The sequence below is a fragment of the Pan paniscus genome, chromosome 2 (assembly GCF_029289425.2).
Source record: "Pan paniscus chromosome 2, NHGRI_mPanPan1-v2.0_pri, whole genome shotgun sequence".
Lineage (NCBI taxonomy): Eukaryota > Metazoa > Chordata > Mammalia > Primates > Hominidae > Pan > Pan paniscus.
In genome coordinates this window covers 121,655,510-121,674,690 of record NC_085926.1, presented here as the reverse complement: position 1 = coordinate 121,674,690, position 19,181 = coordinate 121,655,510, and the positions used below count along the sequence as shown (strand labels likewise).

The window sequence follows — 19,181 nt, the reverse complement described above, 5'->3', positions numbered from 1 at the left end:
ACAGGACAGCTGAGGGCCCTGCCTGCAGGGTGCTTACGTTCTGATGAGGATGCCAGCAGCAGTCAGCACCTGGCCTCATTTCAAATGCTGGCACGTGCTGTTAAGAACATGAGCAGGTCACAAAGGAATAATTATAAAGAGAAAAAGCCAGTGAGTGGGATGTGTGAATCGAGGAGGGTGAGAGGGTGTATCTTTAGTGCTGTGAGGAAGCCTCAGAGGTGTCCATGGCCTGGGGAAAGAGAGCTCTAGGCGGGCAGCACAGCAAGTGCAAGGCCCTGAGTCAGGAGCAAGGTTGACCCATTCGAGGAGCAGCAAGACAGCAGCCTCTGTGGCTGCAGCAAAGTAGACGGGGCAGTGTGATAGAAAGTGAGTTCAGAATGCGGGGGCTCACCATTCCAGGCCTCTGGAGGAGAGGAGAAAACAATTTACTCCGTGAAAATTCACTTTCATTTTACTCTACTTGCTTAATTATCTTCCTCTCCACACTGTAAGCTCCCTGCAGGGAGGGATCACGTCATACTGTGTGTAGAGCCAGGCCTGCCATGGGAGCATGCATTCCCTGAATGGATGAGAGCACAGAGGTTGCCGAACCTCCCCTGCAGTGCAGGGAGGCATTCCCTAGAATTCCTCGCTTTTCTGGGGGCTCAGTGCCCATTAGGGTGTGCAGGAAATCTGCAAATTACCTTCAAGAGTCCCTCAACAGGGCTAGGCACAGTGTCTCATGCCTGTAATCCCAGCACTTTGGGAGGCCAAGGCAGGTGGATCTCTTGAGCCAAGGAGTTCGAGACCACCTTGGGCAACACAGCGACACACCGTCTCCACAAAAAACACAAAAATTAGCCGGGAGTGGTGGCCCATGCCTCTAGTCCCAGCTACTCAGGAGGCTGAGGCAGGAGGATTGCTTGAGCCTGCGAGGTCGAGACTGCTGTTGCAGTGAGCCCTGATCACACCACTGGACTCCAGCCTGGATGACAGAGCAAGACCCTGTCTAAAAAAAAAAAAAAAAAAAAAAAGAGTCCTTCAACAAATATTCCTTCTTTCCCCAACACAGGCTAGGGAAAAAAAATTCCCCAATAGTTAACCAAGCAATGAATGTCTTTCCTCCTGACCCAGGATGAGTCCTGATCCAGGATGATTAATTCAAATTCCTGCAGATCCCAGGAATATCTGAAATACAGTATATATTTCACAGCGTTTGGACTGAGTCATTGCTGGGGGCTTCCTTGGGCTAGAATATTTTAAATTTTTTTCCCCCTGGAGTATCTCCATCAAGGCTAAAATTCTTAAGTGCCTAGATTTATTAATAGCCTGCCAGTTGTGCCCATTTTGACATAGTTTCTCAGCCTAATGGTTTGTTTATTTAACTGAAGGCCTAGTGGGCCTGTTTAAGGCATCTAAGGACATAAAATGTGGGTAAGTTAAAAAGATGAAAAGATTATCTCTAGAATAGATAATAAAATATAACAAGCATATTTATTAGAGTATTTGTTTTGATGCAGAGCTTCTAATGAAGACAACAGGCACCAGTGAAGTCAGCGTTTGCTTGGCAATGAGTAGAGGCACAGTTTGTTTTCAGATTAATACCAGGCACTCTGCGGGGCAGCCTGGAGCCACCTCCTTTGTCTTCCCTGGTTATGCACAGGTACTTTGGACACTATACAATCTGTGCAGTTAACATAACGTATGGATCCTGACCTCCTCAAGCTTAAAAACACTGACAACTTCTTAAATACTTACATTGGCTACAGAAAAATATATTGAAGAAGAATAAATACCAGTTTTAACTTGCCTTTTTTATATATATTAAGAAGCTTAGTTTATTCAAAACATCTGTCCACAGGCCTTTAAACTCTAAGAAGGCAAGCAATTAATTACATGTTAAAATTTATAGCCAGTATTTTCATTTTATGTAGGTTGAGTACAGAATTGGGTTTGTGTACCACATGGGTTCTTTGTGTTACAGAAAGACTTCTGAGCATATACGTGTACGTTTGTGCCCATACCATAGAATTTGAGCCTCATTTTACTAATAGGGCCATTATAGAGCTTTATAACTCTCCACCTCTACAGCCCATAGTCAGTCGTAATTACATGGAGACCCAGATCAAGAATGCTATCCAGAATCGCAGCATTGAGCTCCTAGTGGCAAAATGTGACCCATATGATGACAGTGTAACTGAGAGTGTGGCTTCCAGGCCCTCACTGGGAGGGAACAGTGGGTGGTTTGGATGCCATACCTTTATGTTTAGAGTGTGATTATAGCTTCTAAGACAGTGAAAAGGCTGTGGTTTCAGTGATCCTTGCTTCCCAGCTAGCAACCCTATCATTACTGGTCAGAGATCTTTTTTGGGATATTATACGTCATTGTTCCTTTCATTCTTTTCCTCGCACACTTCTCTTCCCATTTGCTTCTTAAGTTCTGGGAGGAAGGGAGGCCAAAAGAAAACAAGGCTATAGGAGGAAAAATCCTTTTAATGCCACAAAGTAGCCATTTTGCTGACTTCAAGAAGGTTCTGTTTGGTTCAAGAAGATTCTGTTTGGTTAGGAGACAGACTTTTGTTTAAGGGGAATTCAGATGCCCCAGGGATTTACAGCTTGCACAAACCCCCTGGAAATGGGAAGGGGCTGTGTGGCGTGTCAGCAGGGAGAATGTAACTCTCCTTTGATGAATCCTCCAGAGTTAACAATCCTGGAATTTAGGGAAAGGAGGAGGCTGGTGGTGATCCCTGGACCATGCTGGATTTTGAACTCCAAATAAAGAAAGATGGGGGCACTGTGCTTCCATGGTGCCCCCTCAATTGGTGATCTGTTGAATTTCCGTAGTATAACGGGGTTTGGAGTGAATCAGAATTGCTGTTGGAATGGCATTTTGCATTGTAATAACTAAGGAATACAGCTCATGTTCAAAGCCTAAGGAAAATATTTGGTAGATCCAAGATTAAGGCAAACATGCGTTGAATGCAAATTTGGATCCAGGACCTTGGGGCTTCAGAAAGTAGCAAGTTGACCAGCAAATGTTGGCAGGTAGAAAAACACACTTATAAGGAGAAATTCAGAATTTAGTTGTTTTTCCTACTAAAACCACGGAAAGAAAAGGAAGGGCTGTGAAGGGAAGACAGGAGAATTATTGTAGTGCAGAAGGAAATGGCAGATCCTGGCCAGCCACCAGGACAAAGGCAACAGTGGGTTCCCAGTGTCAGGTCCTAGAGGAGGTAAAGGCCTCGCTCCTGGTGCTGGGTTTGAAGAAGAGGCTTTACTGGTTATTTTATAAGAAGAATTAGTGCAAGAGGTAGCAAACTGCTCCTAACTCTTCCTCTAAATAAAAGCTTTCCAAAACGCCATGTTGGGTATCAATTTATATTAGGTTTTTAAAGTAAAACCACTATCAATTTGTTTTTAAGAAGGAATTGTTTGATAGGAAAGTCTAATTGGCTAAAAAAGCTGGCTTGTTTTATTTAATTCTCACAACAACTCCACTTGACACTTCCGAATTCACTTTACAGATGAAGAAAGTGATGCTCAGGAGGTGATGTCAGCTGCCCACAGTAGTCCAGTTGATCAGCAGCAGCACCAGGCCACCACCTGCTTCAGCCCATGGGCTTTCTGCGTGGCTGCTCTTGGATCCTGATAGGTCATTTGTTTGATGCTTTTGCTTCACCAGAGCGATCATTTCATGTTTAGTTTCATGACTAGGAACTGGCTTCAAAAACAACTTCTAATGAGTCAAAAACAGCCAAAATGGCAAGGACGGAAAAACTCCGTGGGTCAGTAGAATCATAAAGGGGAGAGTGCGTATATCTGTCTGTCTCTCATTCTCTCCCCCTTCCTTTGCTTCCCTTTTCCCCCCTCTCTTCCTCACATTGCCTCTTTTTCTTTCTCTTCTCTCTGTTCTTCCCTTTCTCCATTCTTGTTCTTTCTTAAGTCCTATTAACAGCTTCGTCTACATGGCATCATTTTTACTTGTCAGCAATCTGCTTGGGCTTATTCTTAGTCATTGTGCTTGTCTTTCCCATTGGACGATGGCCCGATCAATCCTTTTCCATTCTGTCAAAATGGGACAGTGGCAGTTTAATGACTGAGTCCAGGAGTGAATTGGCTAATACCAAGTAACAGAGCAACAGATAAATGCACTTTAGATCCTTAATCCTAGGCAAGGAAAGCAAGGAGACTCAGCCCTTTCTGCACTCCAGAAAGAAGGCCCTCTCTGGGCTCAGTCTCAGCAGAGCAGCAGGAAGCACAGCTGTGGGGAAACACGGGGTATATTTAGTTTGGCCCCATTTGAGCTGGGCAAGTCTGTCACTGGGTCCCAGCAAAGCATCCCTTGCTATTTGTGTGCCATGGCCAGTGGGTGTCCTCCCAAGACGAAGAAGTCTTGGGCTCTCTGAGACAACCTTGTCACTGGGGGCCTCTTGCCTCAGACCCTGGTCCTTAAGCCAGGATGATGCTAGAAGGAGGCCAAGGACAAGCAGAGAGGAGTGACTCCCAGGGTAATGGGTAGCTCTGGACATGAATATGAATGATGACAGAAAGCTCCTCACAGAATTGAGACCTACCTCTGCTCCCAGGACAGTCAAGGGAAAGCACCCAGACCAGGACCCCGCCAGCAGCATCTCCCTCCTCATGGGGCATCGCAGCCCCAGGACCTTAGGACAGGCGAGCTTCTTTCTCTGAGTCTCAGCTCCCTCCACTGTAAAACAGACACAATCTGCCCAATACTTCCGAGATGTTGAGGGTAACACTGAATGAGCTATGAACATCTTTTGGAATCCTGGAGCGCTGGGCTTTATAAGGAATCATCGTTACATGAAAGTTCTGGTTTGGGGGGTTTTTCTCATTGGAGTTATTATCAGGTTGAATTTCCACAACCAAAGGAGTTAGTTGGGTTGGGAAAGTCAGAAAACATTGATTTTTATACTTCTTGTGTGCCATGTATTGTTCTAGCTGTTTTATATGTTATTTTCTAATCATCTAAAACCCTGCAATATTACCATGCATTAGACTGATGATGCAGACATCATACTTCTCAGTATTATGTTGCCATAAGTTTGGAGGAGAGAACACCGAGGCTTGCTTTGGGAAGGTTGCTTCAGATCACACAGCCAGGGCCACGAGTTAAGAATGCCAGTTTCCATCTGTCCTTTCGTATTTTACTTAAGTCCACAGAAGAGTGAGCAGAAACTGATAGAGGCTAGAGGCCAGAGATGAGCCAGAATAATTTGTTTGGCTTTGGAATGAATTGCAATACACACACACACACACACACACACACACACACACACACACACACATTGTGTTGCTCTTTTCACCTGGCTTGTCTCTGTTCTGCTTTAGTTTTTCTCAGTTGTCAAGGATCTAGGATGTGGGTCAGCTGACAGTGTGTTTGTCCTGGAGCGGTCACCATGGGCACCGTTGGAGGAGACTGGTTCCCTTTGAAGGGACGCCTACGTAACATCCCGGCCTTGTCATCAGAAGGCCTGGGCATGAGCTCTGAGTCTGCCCACACTGGCCCCATGATGTTAGCCAAGTCACTTCCCGTTAGTTAAGTCTCTCCTGGTCTCTACACCAGTACAGTGGAATGGTGAGTTGGGACTGGGTCCCACCTTGCCGGTCTGAGAACAGGCTCGTTCTGAACATTCACTCCCAATCATTTCCATCTTCCCTTCTTTCTTGCTGTAGGGCTTTGGGGAACAAAACACAGGACCGGGGGCAATGAGTGACACCGAACTAAATGTCTGCCGATCGGCCGGTTTCCCCCAAGTTCACTCACTCATCTCCTGGAGGGGGTGCAATGAAAGCTTGTCCTCAATTTACTTTGAGATATATCCCATGATATTTTTAAGCAACGCATTTGTATTCCTAATAGTATTTGCCTCAGGTCCCATAAAAATGAGTCCATAATCCTTGGGTGAAGCCCAGACTCCATTGGTTCTTTGACTGCTGATAAACCCATTGAGTAATTGAGCCCAAGTGGATAGATGTGAGTCAGTTCTCATGCTAGGCTCATACAAATGTTCTCATTGATAATGAATGGTTGTACAAAGTATTTTTACCTATTATCTCTTTAAAACTACCCAAAGTCCTGTGATGATACCACGACTCCCCCTAGAGACCGATGAGGAAGTGGGGCTTCAGACGGAGGCAGACTTGCCTGAGGCCAGGATCCCCTCCACAGCTGCAGGTGGAACCAGTGAGCTGCCAGGTGGGAGGCAGCTCCCAGGCCACCCTTTCATGCATACTTCTGAGCTCCCAGGGGAGGGAGAGGCAGATAGGCTTTTAGTCCCCAATGGCTGAGACCCACAGGGTGACTTGGCTTTGCCAAACCCCCAGGAAACAGGGGCTGTGGGAAGAACCCAGAGAAGGTGGGGTTGAAGAGGAGACTGCCACAGGCTTAAAGGGGAGTGCGCTGGAGTTGGTGATGTTCCCGTAGCATCTAGGAATTTGAGCCCATCTGCATGAAGCTCTGTAAGGCTGGGGACTCGCTGAGATTGCAGAGAGGCAGGAACAGGGAGTGCTATGGAAAGACAAAAACATTTTGTCCTTGAGCCTTCTCAGTCTGTGCAAGACAGGAAATTCCTCAACTCTCCCGAGGCAGCCAGCTCTCCTGACTGCTGCAGCCTAGTGAGAGAAACGAGATAGATCAATGCATTTCCAATCCTGTGCCCCCAAGCCCACTCCCAGAGCTTCTGCCAAGGCCCCTGGTGGCCCTCCATCAAAGGCTGCGGTGCTGAGTCAGCAGCACCAGAGAGCAGCAGGGGCCTGAGAGCCCCATCTTCCAAGGGGACCGTAGGGGGTTACCTGCTCTCACACTCAGGCTCCATGCCCTTCAACTGCACCTGCTTTGGGGGAAGTTTTCCTCCAGCCTCCTGGACCTTCCCAGCCTCTCCCCATCCAGGTTCCCAGAGGCTGGGCTAGGAGAGTTCTACAGTAGGCCTGCTTTCATTTTCAGTGGCAGTGGATAAAAATTCGGTGGCAACTTTGGAGGTGACACCTGCCCAGATACATTACATACCCTGGAAACCTCCCCATGGCTCCACTTCCTGAAGAAGGTCTAGTATTTGTGGTCCTGTGTTGATAAGAACCCAAAATGCCTGTGGCCCTTTCCCCAGAAACTTAGGGTTTAAGTTAGAGATATCCTAACCCTCCCTTTCTCAACAGTTGCACCTGCCAAAAACAAAAACAAAAATTGCTAAAATGGCATTACTGAAAGTCAAGCTGCCTGGCTCACAGAACCAAGGGAGAGACCAGAGGCTGGGCAGCCATGGCTTGTCCTGCACCAGGATTGTTCCCTGTGAGACGTGGATGGCAGGGCCAGCCACTCTGCAGTCCCCTCCCCTTCAGCTCCTGTGAGGCAGGGATTCCAAGCATGAGGAAAGGCTGTTCACCCACCTCCACAAGAAACTGAATGTGAGTGAGGCGCCAGGCCTCTCACCCTCCTCCTTGACTTGCCGACACACTCCCTGTCTCAGAGAAATTGATTTTTTCTCCCAGTTTTTATTGAGGTATTATTGATGTACAATAAACTATGGAGACTTAAGGTGTTCAGTTTGATAAGTTTTGACATATGCACACACATGAAACCTTTGCCATGATTTTTAAAAGTGAAATTCTCATTGTCCCCAAATGTTTCCTCATGCCCCTTTATAATCCAACCCCCTGTCCCCTGCCCCACACCACTACTGACCTGCTTTCTGTCACTGGACTTTGCATTTTCTAGAATTTTATATAAATGGAGTCATCCAACATGCACTCTCTCTTTGGCATCTTCCTTTTTTTTTTTTTTTTTTTTTTTGAGACAGAATCTTGCTCTGTCTCCCAGGCTGGAGTGCAGTGGTGTGATCATGGCTTACTGCAGCCTCAACCTCCCAGGCTCAAGTGATCCTCCCACCTCAGCCTGCCAAGTAGCTGGGACTACAGCTTGGTGTCTTTCATTCAACATAATTATTGTGAGATTCATCCCTGTTGCGGTACCCTCAGTAGTTCATTCTTTTGTGTTGCTGAGTAATATTCCATTGTGTGGATATATCACAATTTGTTTTACTCACCTGTTAATGGACATTTGGGTCATTTCTAGTTTGCAGCTATTGTGAATGAAGCTGCTCTGAATGTTTGTGTACAAGACTTTGTATGGATATGTGCTTGCGTTTCTCTCAGGGACATACCCAGGAGTAGCATGACTAGATCCTAAGGGAAGTATATGTTTAACTTTTTAAGAAACTGCCAAAATGTTTTCAGAAGGTTCTGTACCACCTGCCATGTATGAGAGTTGCAAGTTTTTCCACATCCTTGTCAAGACCAATTCCTGGGATGTGATGTCTTTTTATTTTTAGCCATTCTAATGAGTGTAGTGTCTTTGGCTTTTGTGAGGTGCTTAAAACCTCCTAGGATGGGAATGGAGCACCATATAATTATCGAAAATGACAAAGAAGCTCTTCAGTTCTGTCTTATAAGAGACACCAAGATGTATTGTTAAAGAGATGCCAAGCATTTTGTGTAACGTGCTTTCATTTACTTTTTTAAGAAGAAAATAAATGCCTGTTTGCTTTTATATGTTACACACGTAGATCATTTCTGGCAAGATGAACAAGAAACTGAAAACTCGTTGCCTCTGAGGAGAGATCACTGGTGGCTGGGGGATGGGGTGGGAGGGAGACTTGCCATACTGTTTGGTACCTTTTGAATTTTGTGCCATGTGAGTGTATCATTTATCTGAAAAATAAATAAAATATTTTTTAAAACTCACAAACTTATAAGAACTCATTGTTCATTCCTGGCTATCAGGCAAGAACATCGTCATTGCCAAGCAGAGAAATGGGAGGCATCTTGTTCCTAATGATCTCTAGAAACTCCAAACACTCTTTATCTGTTAGCTGCCAGTTTCTGGTGGGAACTGAGCATCAACACAGTCATGTACCAAGTGGTCATTTAGTCTGTGTTTGTTGAATGAATGCATGAATGTTCACCCCACATTCTGTTTTCTACCACACAGAAAAGAAGAGTAGCAGGAAAAGCGAGTACCTTCTGCCTGTGGCTCCCAGCAAGCCCACTGCACCCATCTTCCTGCAGGGCCTCTCTGATCTCAAAGTCATGGATGGAAGCCAGGTCACTATGACTGTCCAAGTGTCAGGTCTGTCTCTGAAGCTCTCTCTTGGGGATTAACATGAAAATGGTCTTGGTTGCAATGGGTATTGCTCTCCGAGGACCCGCTCAGATCCTTGATCCACCAGAAAATCAGATGGGACCATCAGGTGATGGACCCAAAGAAATGGAGACTCTTGTCCTCTCTTTTCTGCCTTCTCTGGGTAGGATTTTCTGGATTCATGATTAAATGGTCCAGAGGAAGAAGATGGCCATAGAGCTAGAGCAGTGAAAGATTAATTTGAAAATATAGTGTGGCCAGTGTAGCTGGAAGGTTTTGAAGACTGGTACAAAACCAGATTATGGGCCGGGCACGGTGGCTCACGCCTGTAATCCCAACACTTTGTGAGGCCGAGGCAGCAGATCACAAGGTCAGGAGACCGAGACCATCCTGGCTAACACGGTGAAACCCCGTCTCTACTAAAAAATACAAAAAATTAGCTGGGTGTGGTGGCCGGCGCCTGTAGTCCCAGCTACTTGGGAGGCTGAGGCAGGAGAATGGCGTGAACCTGGGAGGTGGAGCTTGCAGTGAGCCGAGATCGCACCACTGCACTCCAGCCTGGGCGACAGAGCAAAGACTCTGTCTCAAAAAAAAAAAAAAAAAAAAATTATGTGAGAACTTCCCAAATCTCAGAAGATGTTCTCAGTTGCACTATTCAAATTTTAAGGTCCTCCCAACAAACCCATGAGGTAGATCCTATTTGAATTCCTATTTTACTGATGGGGAAGTGAAAGCATAGAGAGTTGTTGGAGTGTTTCATCCAATATCACTGCATTCAGTGCAGAGTTGCTGCATGGCCGGGGAGGACCTCCCTAACCAATCCCCCTTCCCCTTCTCCTGGTTCAGGGAATCCACCCCCTGAAGTCATCTGGCTGCACAATGGGAATGAGATCCAAGAGTCAGAGGACTTCCACTTTGAACAGAGAGGAACTCAGCACAGCCTTTGTATCCAGGAAGTGTTCCCGGAGGACACGGGCACATACATCTGCGAGGCCTGGAACAGCGCTGGAGAGGTCCGCACCCAGGCCGTGCTCACGGTACAAGGTGAGGCTGACCCACTCAGAGCGAGTGGGAAGGAGATGCTGCTGCAGCCTCTCCAAAAGTGATTTGGAGGCAAGGAAACCACATGAGGCTACTTTGTTCCCACTGAGGGCCCTCTCGTCCCTCAGTCCCACCCCAGCCCCAGAGGCCAGCTCCCTGTCCAACATCACAAGCTCTGACTGAGTGGGGCTGCCTTTCCCAGCTTTCTGAAGTCCCTGCCCTCTCTGGGTTACTGGTGCCAAGGTGCATAGAGTACTAAGAGGGAAATCTGTAATACACTTAACAATTTGGCAGCAATAGATTTTGAGTGAGTTATGGGCTTAACAGGGTCCTTGCCATTAGATAACATATTTAAGAGGAGAGGCAAGTTAAGCACACATAAAGTGAGTGACAACTCTTAATCACACGCATTGGATACAGATCATTAGCACCTGGCTCGGTGCCCCGTGCCTTCTGGGCTACCTCCCCTTACATTGGATATACAGTCATGTTAATATTATCCTCTGAGAATGTATCCGAGATGGATGTGCAATGAGAAGGGTGTGCTGCATTTGTGTATCCAATCACAGTGATTTCTGGACAATCTGTTACTTGGGTGACATGCTATCTTCCCATCCTTCACCTCCATGGAGAATTGAGTGGACACTGCCTGCTGAGGGACATCCCTGTTTAGCTCTGCCCTTTGCCAATTTCCAGAGCCTCACGATGGCACCCAGCCGTGGTTCATCAGTAAGCCTCGCTCAGTGACAGCCTCCCTGGGCCAGAGTGTCCTCATCTCCTGCGCCATAGCTGGTGACCCCTTTCCTACCGTGCACTGGCTCAGAGATGGCAAAGCCCTCTGCAAAGACACTGGCCACTTCGAGGTGCTTCAGAATGAGGACGTGTTCACCCTGGTTCTAAAGAAGGTGCAGCCCTGGCATGCCGGCCAGTATGAGATCCTGCTCAAGTGAGTCTGCATGTCCAGCCAGCCTCCCTTAACCCTTCCCTCCAAATTCCTAGCTCCCCTAACCTGGGTCTGGGCAGCCAGAAGAAGCACAAACTGATGTGGGGCTTGGACTTCCAGGTAAAGCAAGTGCGGGCTCAGTGCTGCTCACAAGCTTTTGCTTCTTCCACTTCAGTATAGCAAATGTTCATTAGAACTTTCCCTTTTGAGCTCAGTTCCCCAGAATCCTGTCTTGTTACATCCTTGTTCCCCCATTATGTGGTGTATGGTGAGTATGAAGGAAGGAGGAATGGATCAAAGTTGGAAAAGCAGGGGGATAGGGGGAATGCATTTGTTATCTGTTGCTGTGTAACAAATTACCCTGAAACTTAGCAGCTTGAAACATTTATCATCTCCCAGCTGGGAATTTGGAAGCAGCTTAGCTGGATGATTTTGAAGTTTCAGTCAAGATGTCAGCAGGGGCTGCAGTTTCTGAAGGCCTGACTGACACTGGAGGATCTGCTTCCAAGGCTCACTCCCGTGACTGTGGCAGGAGGCCTCAGCTCCTCACTGGTTGTAGGTGGGAGGCCTCGGCTCCTCACTGGCTGTTGGTGGGAGGACTCAGCTCCTTGCCTTGTGGACCTCTCCGTGGGGCTGCTTGAGTGTCTTTTTTAGCATGGCAGCTGGCTTCCCCAGAGCTAGTGATCGAAGAGAGAGCCCAGGTCAGAGCTTGTCTTTTAAGACCTACCCTTGGAAGCCACACGCCATCACTTCCGACTTTGTTAGAAGTGAGTCACTAAGTACAGCCCATACTCAAGGGGAGGTAAATTCAGTTCCACCTCTTGGAGAGAAGAATTTGCAGACATTTTAAAACTACCACAGGGAGGTTACATTTCCCCATTACTTTTTTCTCTCCTTTTCAAGGGCTTGCTAGGTTACATGGGAAGGTCAGCTCCATGAGGCACACTGCTACATTTCCATGAGGCACACTGCTACATTTCCAGGCCCGAAACAGTGGAGAGCCCATAGTCGACATTGGGTAGCTATTTATTAGATGAATGTGATTCAGAAATGCTCTTTTACCTTGAAAATGCCCTGTCTCTTAAAATCCTATGCCAGCCCTGGATTGATGGAGACAGAATGCCTTCTGTGGGTCCTGGGGTTGGCGTAAGCATCGAAGAAGAGCATTTGTTTGCACCTAACCTGCAAATAGGAGGTCGTGCCACATCCTGAGGATGGTTAGACCTGTCCTGGCCCGGGTGCCTGACCACTTTGCAAGGGGCTTTCTCGCCTGTACTTTATCATCTCCCCATGCTGAGCCCATCATGTTCACAGCTCTGAGCTACAAATAAGCTCTAGAGCTAAATGCCAAGGCTACTGCAAAACCCAATATATACCCCATCCCCTTAGGTCCTTTGTGACCATGTGCTTTATACCTGAATCAGTTATCTTTTGCTGCATAACGAACCACCCCAATACTTAATAACTATTAAAATAGCTCATTTATTTTTAAAGCAGTTTCATTATTTCTTAGGAGTCTTTGGGTCTCCTATAAAGTTCTGCTGATTTAGGCAAGGCTAATCTCAGCTGAGCTCAATGACATGTCTGTTGCGGTCAAGTGATGGGATGCTTGTGAGCTGCTGGTCACCCTGCTATTATTAGCAGTACACTCAGAATGCATCAACTGCCTTTGCATTATGCTTGAACTAGTTATTACCAGGAAGGCCACTCTGCCTCCAAAATGGGGAGAAGGTACACGCTTACCCCCTAGGTCAGTACAAAGAATGGAAACTGATGATGTGTAAAAATACCTGCTGATGATCTCGTCAGTATAGAAGGAGTAGCACTTTGAGATAATACTTACATTACTCAAGCCAGACATCCTAGAGGAGATGAGCTTGTTTGGGGATTTTGATGGAAAAGGAAGACTGAGTCTTGGCAAATGTGATAAGGCTTAGCTGTTGAGTAGGCCGAGCAAGAAAGGGTGGGGTGGGGGCAGAGCCAAGCAAAGGGCTGTGGGAAGTTTGCCAGGCCAGAGAGGAGGCGTGCACCAGGAGGTCGGCAGGCAGACTGTCTGGGGCCAGCTGGGGACAGTCATAAAATTTAGACTGTCCCAGCAGGAAGGGGCTTCAGAAGTTATCCAGCCTCATCGTCATTTAATAACGGGGGACACTGAGGTCTCAGGGTCGTGGACTTGCTTGTGGCCATCCAAAGGCAAGTAACAGAGCCCAAGTTCAAGCCCTCATCTTTTGACTTAAATCAGATGCTCTTCCATTCCTTATGGCTCTGCTTGGGGAGTTTCTCCCAAGTGCACAGGGAACTGGAAGGACCTGGGAAACCACACTGGAGCCTCCAGCCTGCAGCCTTTGCCTCTTTTTCTTCCCCAAAGTCCAGCCTCTTCATTCCTTTCGGAGGCCACTGCCCTGGCCTTGGCTTTTTCCCCACCTGAGAAGAAGCAAGTCAGTGGAGAGTTTCCTGAGGGTACGTGGCAGGCCTGCCAGAGACCTCACTCCTCCAGCAACCTAGACGTAGAGCAGGGTGCCTTTCGAGGGGAATGACTGGATGGCTGAGAGGAAGCCGGGGGTCTGGTGTGCAGGGGGTAGAGGGGTGGGCAGATCCTGCCTGTCCGTGCTAGGATTGTGAGGCAGGTATGGGTGGGTAGTTTCTGCCTCTCTTCCCTTCCTAGCTCTTGTCTACTGTACCAAAAGGGGAAATGACAAAAAGTCAGCTAAAAATTCCAGCTGGAATACTTGAAACACTTGACACTTGCCAAGAAATTAGTTCTTTTTTATTTATTTTTTATTTTTTGACAGAATCTCACTCTGTCGCCCAGGCTGGAGTGCAGTGGCACGATCTTGGCTCACTGCAAGCTCCACCTCCCGGGTTTGCGCCATTCTCCTGCCTCAGCCTCCTGAGTAGCTGGGACTACAGGTGCCTACCACCACGTCCGGCTAATTTTTTTTTTTTTTTTTTTTTTTTTTTTTTTTGTATTTTTAGTAGAGACGGGGTTTCACTGTGTTAGCCAGGATGGTCTCAATCTCCTGACCTCATGATCCGCCCACCTCAGCCTCCCAAAGTGCTGGGATTACAGGTGTGAGCCACTGCGCCCGGCCTTGTGGACATATTTTCAAATGTCCGAAATTAGTTCTTTAAAGTAATTTTTCCATATAGAACCCATCCAAGAGGTAGATGATTCAGGGTGGGACAGGATCCAAGGCTTTGTAACCAGAGTGGAACTCTTATTCAGAGCTTAGTAAGCCAAGGCAAAAGGACTCTTTGTGAAAGGTTCAGTTGATAGGATGATAGCCCCATATGCTCTGTGGCAGCTCCTGGGATGGGGCCTCATCTTCAGCCCCGGCCCTGATTTTGTAACTGGTTATGTGCAGATGTCAAAGATGGCCCCAAGACCCTGTTCCAGCAGCTTAGGTGATCTGACATGTGGGTCCCAGGCAGGAGGCCACTATGAACTTTATAGGCTGCAAATGAACCCATGGTTTGCTTTAAAGGCCCAGCAGAGATTTAAGGGTATGGCTGTAGGAATAGTTACTGCTATTGCCCTGCCACCAGGTGATCCACTTAATGCGTCAGCCTTTGTATCCCAAGTCCTCCACCTTCCTCTGACCCCTTAGGCTGCTGGGTGCCACAGGGTAAGGCCTAGGGCTGGATTGGACAGGAGCCCTTGAGAGGCTTGTCTGAGTCTGTGCTCCCCACCTTGAGCACAGGTCATGGAAAGTGACAGAAGCCCTTACCTGCTTCCCCCATGGGGAGAATCGGCTTACTCCAGCTTGGGGCACAGGGCTGTCCACCACCAAAGCCTCAGAGGAGTCCAGCTGGGGTAAAGCCGCCATCTGGGCAGTGTCTGCTCCTGATGTTTGCATCTGGGCTGTGTTCTACTGGTGACAGGAGGAAACTCTGCTGAGGAGATGCTGAAAGGGCTGCCAGGCAAACACAGCCCTTGGGCATCTCATCTTCCTGCTCCACGTCAACCCAGGCACCACAAGGCTGTGCTTAAAGGTAGGAAAAGAGTGGCCTGACACTGGCCAGCCGCCTGGCAGAAGCAGGGTGACCTCACACAGTTATTCTACAAGCTCACCCAAAGTCCATAAGCCTTTTTAAGTGTTGAGAACTCGGGGCATGCTGAGGACCTCTTCGTTCTCCCAGGGCCTGGCACCCATGAGGTTTCTAATTGCTGTTTGTTGAGCAAAGGAACAACCTGAACTCAAAATTCTCCAGACTTGAGACTCCCTGCACCTTGAATCTGTGCCCTCTGACAGTCTGAGCATTGAGGAGGGTGGCTGGGAGGGGACAGGCTATGGGATACATGGCCAGGGAGGAGAGAGGAGTGAAAGAGCTAAGGCAGTCAGGAAGGCACCTGCACCAGCACAGCCTGGGACAGCACGAGGGCACTGGAGAGAAGGACAAAGGAGAGGAGCCCAGCAGGCGGGAGGAGGGCTGGAGGATAGCAACGATTGGCTTCTCCTTGCTTCAAATGGGTGCCAGCACCCAAGGGTGAGCAGCGCCCCAGAGCCCCTGAGAATCCTGGGCCAGGCCGTGGGCTACCAGTGTCTGTCCACTGGGAGGGAGGCCAGGCAGAGTGAGGTGGAGACCCACACACGCCAGCAGAATACACAAGAACGCATGCTCAGATGCCTGTCCAGGTGGATGTAACTCATATGTGCACATATTCCCAAACACAGACCTCCAGGTGCAGGTGCCTGCCAGCTAGACCAGTATATGTGTGCATCATGTGTATGGTTGATATCTACATATGTGCATGAACACACACATGTCCCAGACCAGATTTGTACTGATAAGCACAGTAGGGTAGAGTGCAAAGGTCATAGGGTCACAGGTCCCAACCCCTCCCTCCACTAGCAAGCTCTGTGTGTTTAGGCAAATTACTTAACCTTGACCTTTAGTATTATTATTTTTTAATAGAGGTAAGGTCTTGCTATGTTGCCCAAGCTGGTGTCAAACTTGCGAGCTCAAGCAATCCTCCCACTTCAGCCTCCCAAAGTGCTGGGATTACAGGCATGAACCACTGCGCCTGGACTACTTTACCTTTATAAGCCTCATATTTCTTACCTTATAAAAACAGTGGTGACTCTAATCTCACAGAGCTGTTCTAAGATTAAATGAGATGGCTCATGTAAAGAATCTGTCACAGAGCTTGGCACATCTGCTTTTGGGTCTGAGTGCTAGTGAGACGGCCACATCCAGGGGTATGAGTGGGACCACTGTTGTCAGAGACCCTGAGGGTCCCACCCCAGAGCCCCCTTTCCTTATCTTTAAATTGGGCATGGCAGTACCCTATACCTCTCTGGCATGCTGCGGATATCAAGAAAGAACTGCGTGTGGGTGTCATGAAAGCTGGAGGGTGCTGTATGAAATGCAGTTGTTATAACCATCACTAGTCACCTCTGGCTCACAGACCTGCCCCCACCCCTTCCCCTAGCCTGAGCAGAACCTTCTTGTCTGGTCAGAGCTCAGAAATGCCAGCAGGTGGCAGCCTTATGGGGTTGGAGGGACAATCTGCTGCAAATCCACTGCACTGTAGCCAGACAGGGTACAGCCCCTCCCCTGAGCAGAGGGCCTGAGCCTCTGTGCACCAGCAGGAGACTGACCAGGTTTATGGACACGAAGAATCCAGAGCCCTCCCCACCTGAAGGAAGAAGAGAAAGGGCCACTCATGTAGGAAAACACTTGTTGGGTTTTTAACACAAAAAGTTCTGATCTGAGAGCATTATCAATGAGTGGGGGTTAAGGGTGCTTCCATTCCCGAGCAAGAGAGGGAAAGGAACTACTTCTGTGTTAAGGGATCATGGAGTCAGAGTCAAGGTCACTGGGCAGGCCCACCACCAGGGCCTATCTGTCTAGACCAAGCTGCTACATCACAGTTCCCGGCAGGGTTAGCCTTTCTCCTTCCCCTTTTATTGGTTGAGTGAGTGAGTGATTGAATGATTATATTATATACTTACAGAAAAGTGTTCCTACTTCTGGATGCCTGCCTTAGCTGTTGTCCAGACATTCTTTTTTTCTTCTTCTTTTTAAATAAGAGCTGAGAAAATAAAGGGTGACCACAGAGTGAGAGGGTCCTGCCCTAAATCTAAGGCTGGGGTGAATGTCACAGTCAAGCCGGCGACTTCCATCTTCCCCGCTGGCCAGCAGCCTGTGATCAAGTCCACACTGAACAGGCCCTTTGCCCAGAGGGCCTCTTGATCTTTATTGATCTTTGGAATTCTTCAGGAACCGGGTTGGCGAATGCAGTTGCCAGGTGTCACTGATGCTACAGAACAGCTCTGCCAGAGCCCTTCCACGGTGAGTGCCCCCAGGAGCTGCCCCTCCAGGCCATGCCCCCATCCCCACCTTCCTCCTGGCCCCGGCAGCTCCAGCCCAGCAGCCCTAGATTGTTTGTGTCCTGCAGCTGAGGCTGCCAAAGCCAGAAGGGAGAGCCTGGAAGGGGAATGAGGGAGGGAGAGCAGGGGAAGGAGGGGGGTGATTTTTTTTTTTTTTTTGCACACACCCTTATAAGGCTACTGAAGTCATTACCGATGTAATAAACCAACTAAGCAAGCGAGCGCCTCTCACCAATGTTCCCATCTATAAACACAGCCTGGCCGGCCTCCCCCATCCCCTCCCGCTCCCCTCTACCCTCCCACCCTCAGGGATTTGCTCTCCCCTGACGTTTCTTTCTTACCCAGCCCCTTTTCCTCCTGCTACTTTCCTTTTTCCCTTCACTGGTTGCAGGGGGAGGGAGCCTGCCAGCTGCGAGGACCTCTGTGGTGGAGGAGTTGGTGCTGATGGTGGTGGTAGTGACCGCTATGGGTCCCTGAGGCCTGGCTGGCCAGCAAGAGGGCAGGGTTGGCCACAGGAGGAAGACGGCGAGGACGTGCGAGGGGTGCTGAAGAGGTGCGTGGAGACGAGGCAGCACACTGAGGAGGCGATCCGCCAGCAGGAGGTGGAGCAGCTGGACTTCCGAGACCTCCTGGGGAAGAAGGTGAGTACAAAGACCCTATCGGAAGACGACCTGAAGGAGATCCCAGCCGAGCAGATGGATTTCCGTGCCAACCTGCAGCGGCAAGTGAAGCCAAAGACTGTGTCCGAGGAAGAGAGGAAGGTGCACAGCCCCCAGCAGGTCGATTTTCGCTCTGTCCTGGCCAAGAAGGGGACTTCCAAGACCCCCGTGCCTGAGAAGGTGCCACCGCCAAAACCTGCCACCCCGGATTTTCGCTCAGTGCTGGGTGGCAAGAAGAAATTACCAGCAGAGAATGGCAGCAGCAGTGCCGAGACCCTGAATGCCAAGGCAGTGGAAAGTTCCAAGCCCCTGAGCAATGCACAGCCTTCAGGGCCCTTGAAACCCGTGGGCAACGCCAAGCCTGCTGAGACCCTGAAGCCAATGGGCAACGCCAAGCCTGCCGAGACCCTGAAGCCCATGGGCAATGCCAAGCCTGACGAGAACCTGAAATCCGCTAGCAAAGAAGAACTCAAGAAAGACGTTAAGAATGATGTGAACTGCAAGAGAGGCCATGCAGGGACCACAGATAATGAAAAGAGATCAGAGAGCCAGGGGACAGCCCCAGCCTTCAAGCAGAAGCTGCAAGATGTTCATGTGGCAGAGGGCAAGAAGCTGCTGCTCCAGTGCCAGGTGTCTTCTGACCCCCCAGCCACCATCACCTGGACGCTGAATGGAAAGACCCTCAAGACCACCAAGTTCATCATCCTCTCCCAGGAAGGTAAATGAGCATGGGGGTTGGGGAAGAAGGGGCCTCTGTACCAGGGCCACTCCTAGCTCATGGAGCGTTGGTCTCGCTGACCCCTGTTAGCAGCCCATAGGTAGGCTGCTAACCTGGTTTAGCAGGTAGAAGGGCCTGCTGGGTAGGAGGGCCACGTCCCTGTTTCCTGCTAACTCAAGGATAGGTACCGGCTCAGGGGCCTTGGGTACATGCACCAAGGCTGGGGCTAAGGGCTGGGATCCTGGTCCTTGTGGCACATGCCCACATCTCGGCACCCATCTGGCAGAGCCCTCTCATGGCACCGCCACCTGTGGCTCCCCAGAGGAGACCTGAGCCTGAGTTAATTCCA

At 48.9% G+C, this 19,181-nt stretch overlaps 1 protein-coding gene and 1 long non-coding RNA gene across 8 annotated transcripts in view; one reads left to right on the top strand and one right to left on the bottom strand.

Moving 5' to 3' along the window:
- MYLK (myosin light chain kinase) overlaps window positions 1-19,181 on the top strand; it is a 271,706-nt gene that overhangs the window by 165,272 nt on the left and 87,253 nt on the right. For 6 of the 7 annotated variants that reach the window (XM_034957201.3, XM_034957195.3, XM_034957198.3 and 3 more), the window contains 5 exons: window positions 8,987-9,124; window positions 9,983-10,180; window positions 10,874-11,123; window positions 17,346-17,417; window positions 17,847-18,832. In XM_034957201.3, the coding sequence (XP_034813092.2) occupies window positions 8,987-9,124; window positions 9,983-10,180; window positions 10,874-11,123; window positions 17,346-17,417; window positions 17,847-18,832 (1,644 nt within the window). Of the gene's footprint in view, window positions 1-8,986; window positions 9,125-9,982; window positions 10,181-10,873; window positions 11,124-17,345; window positions 17,418-17,533; window positions 18,833-19,181 lie in introns of those variants that run through there. The other variant, XM_055110355.2, reaches the window with a different exon arrangement.
- On the bottom strand, window positions 164-17,426 carry LOC117979743 (uncharacterized). Its single transcript, XR_008624855.2, has 4 exons — window positions 17,078-17,426; window positions 14,849-14,989; window positions 4,554-6,511; window positions 164-4,044 (listed from the first exon to the last, which is right to left on the bottom strand). It is a non-coding gene; the product is annotated as an uncharacterized LOC117979743 (long non-coding RNA).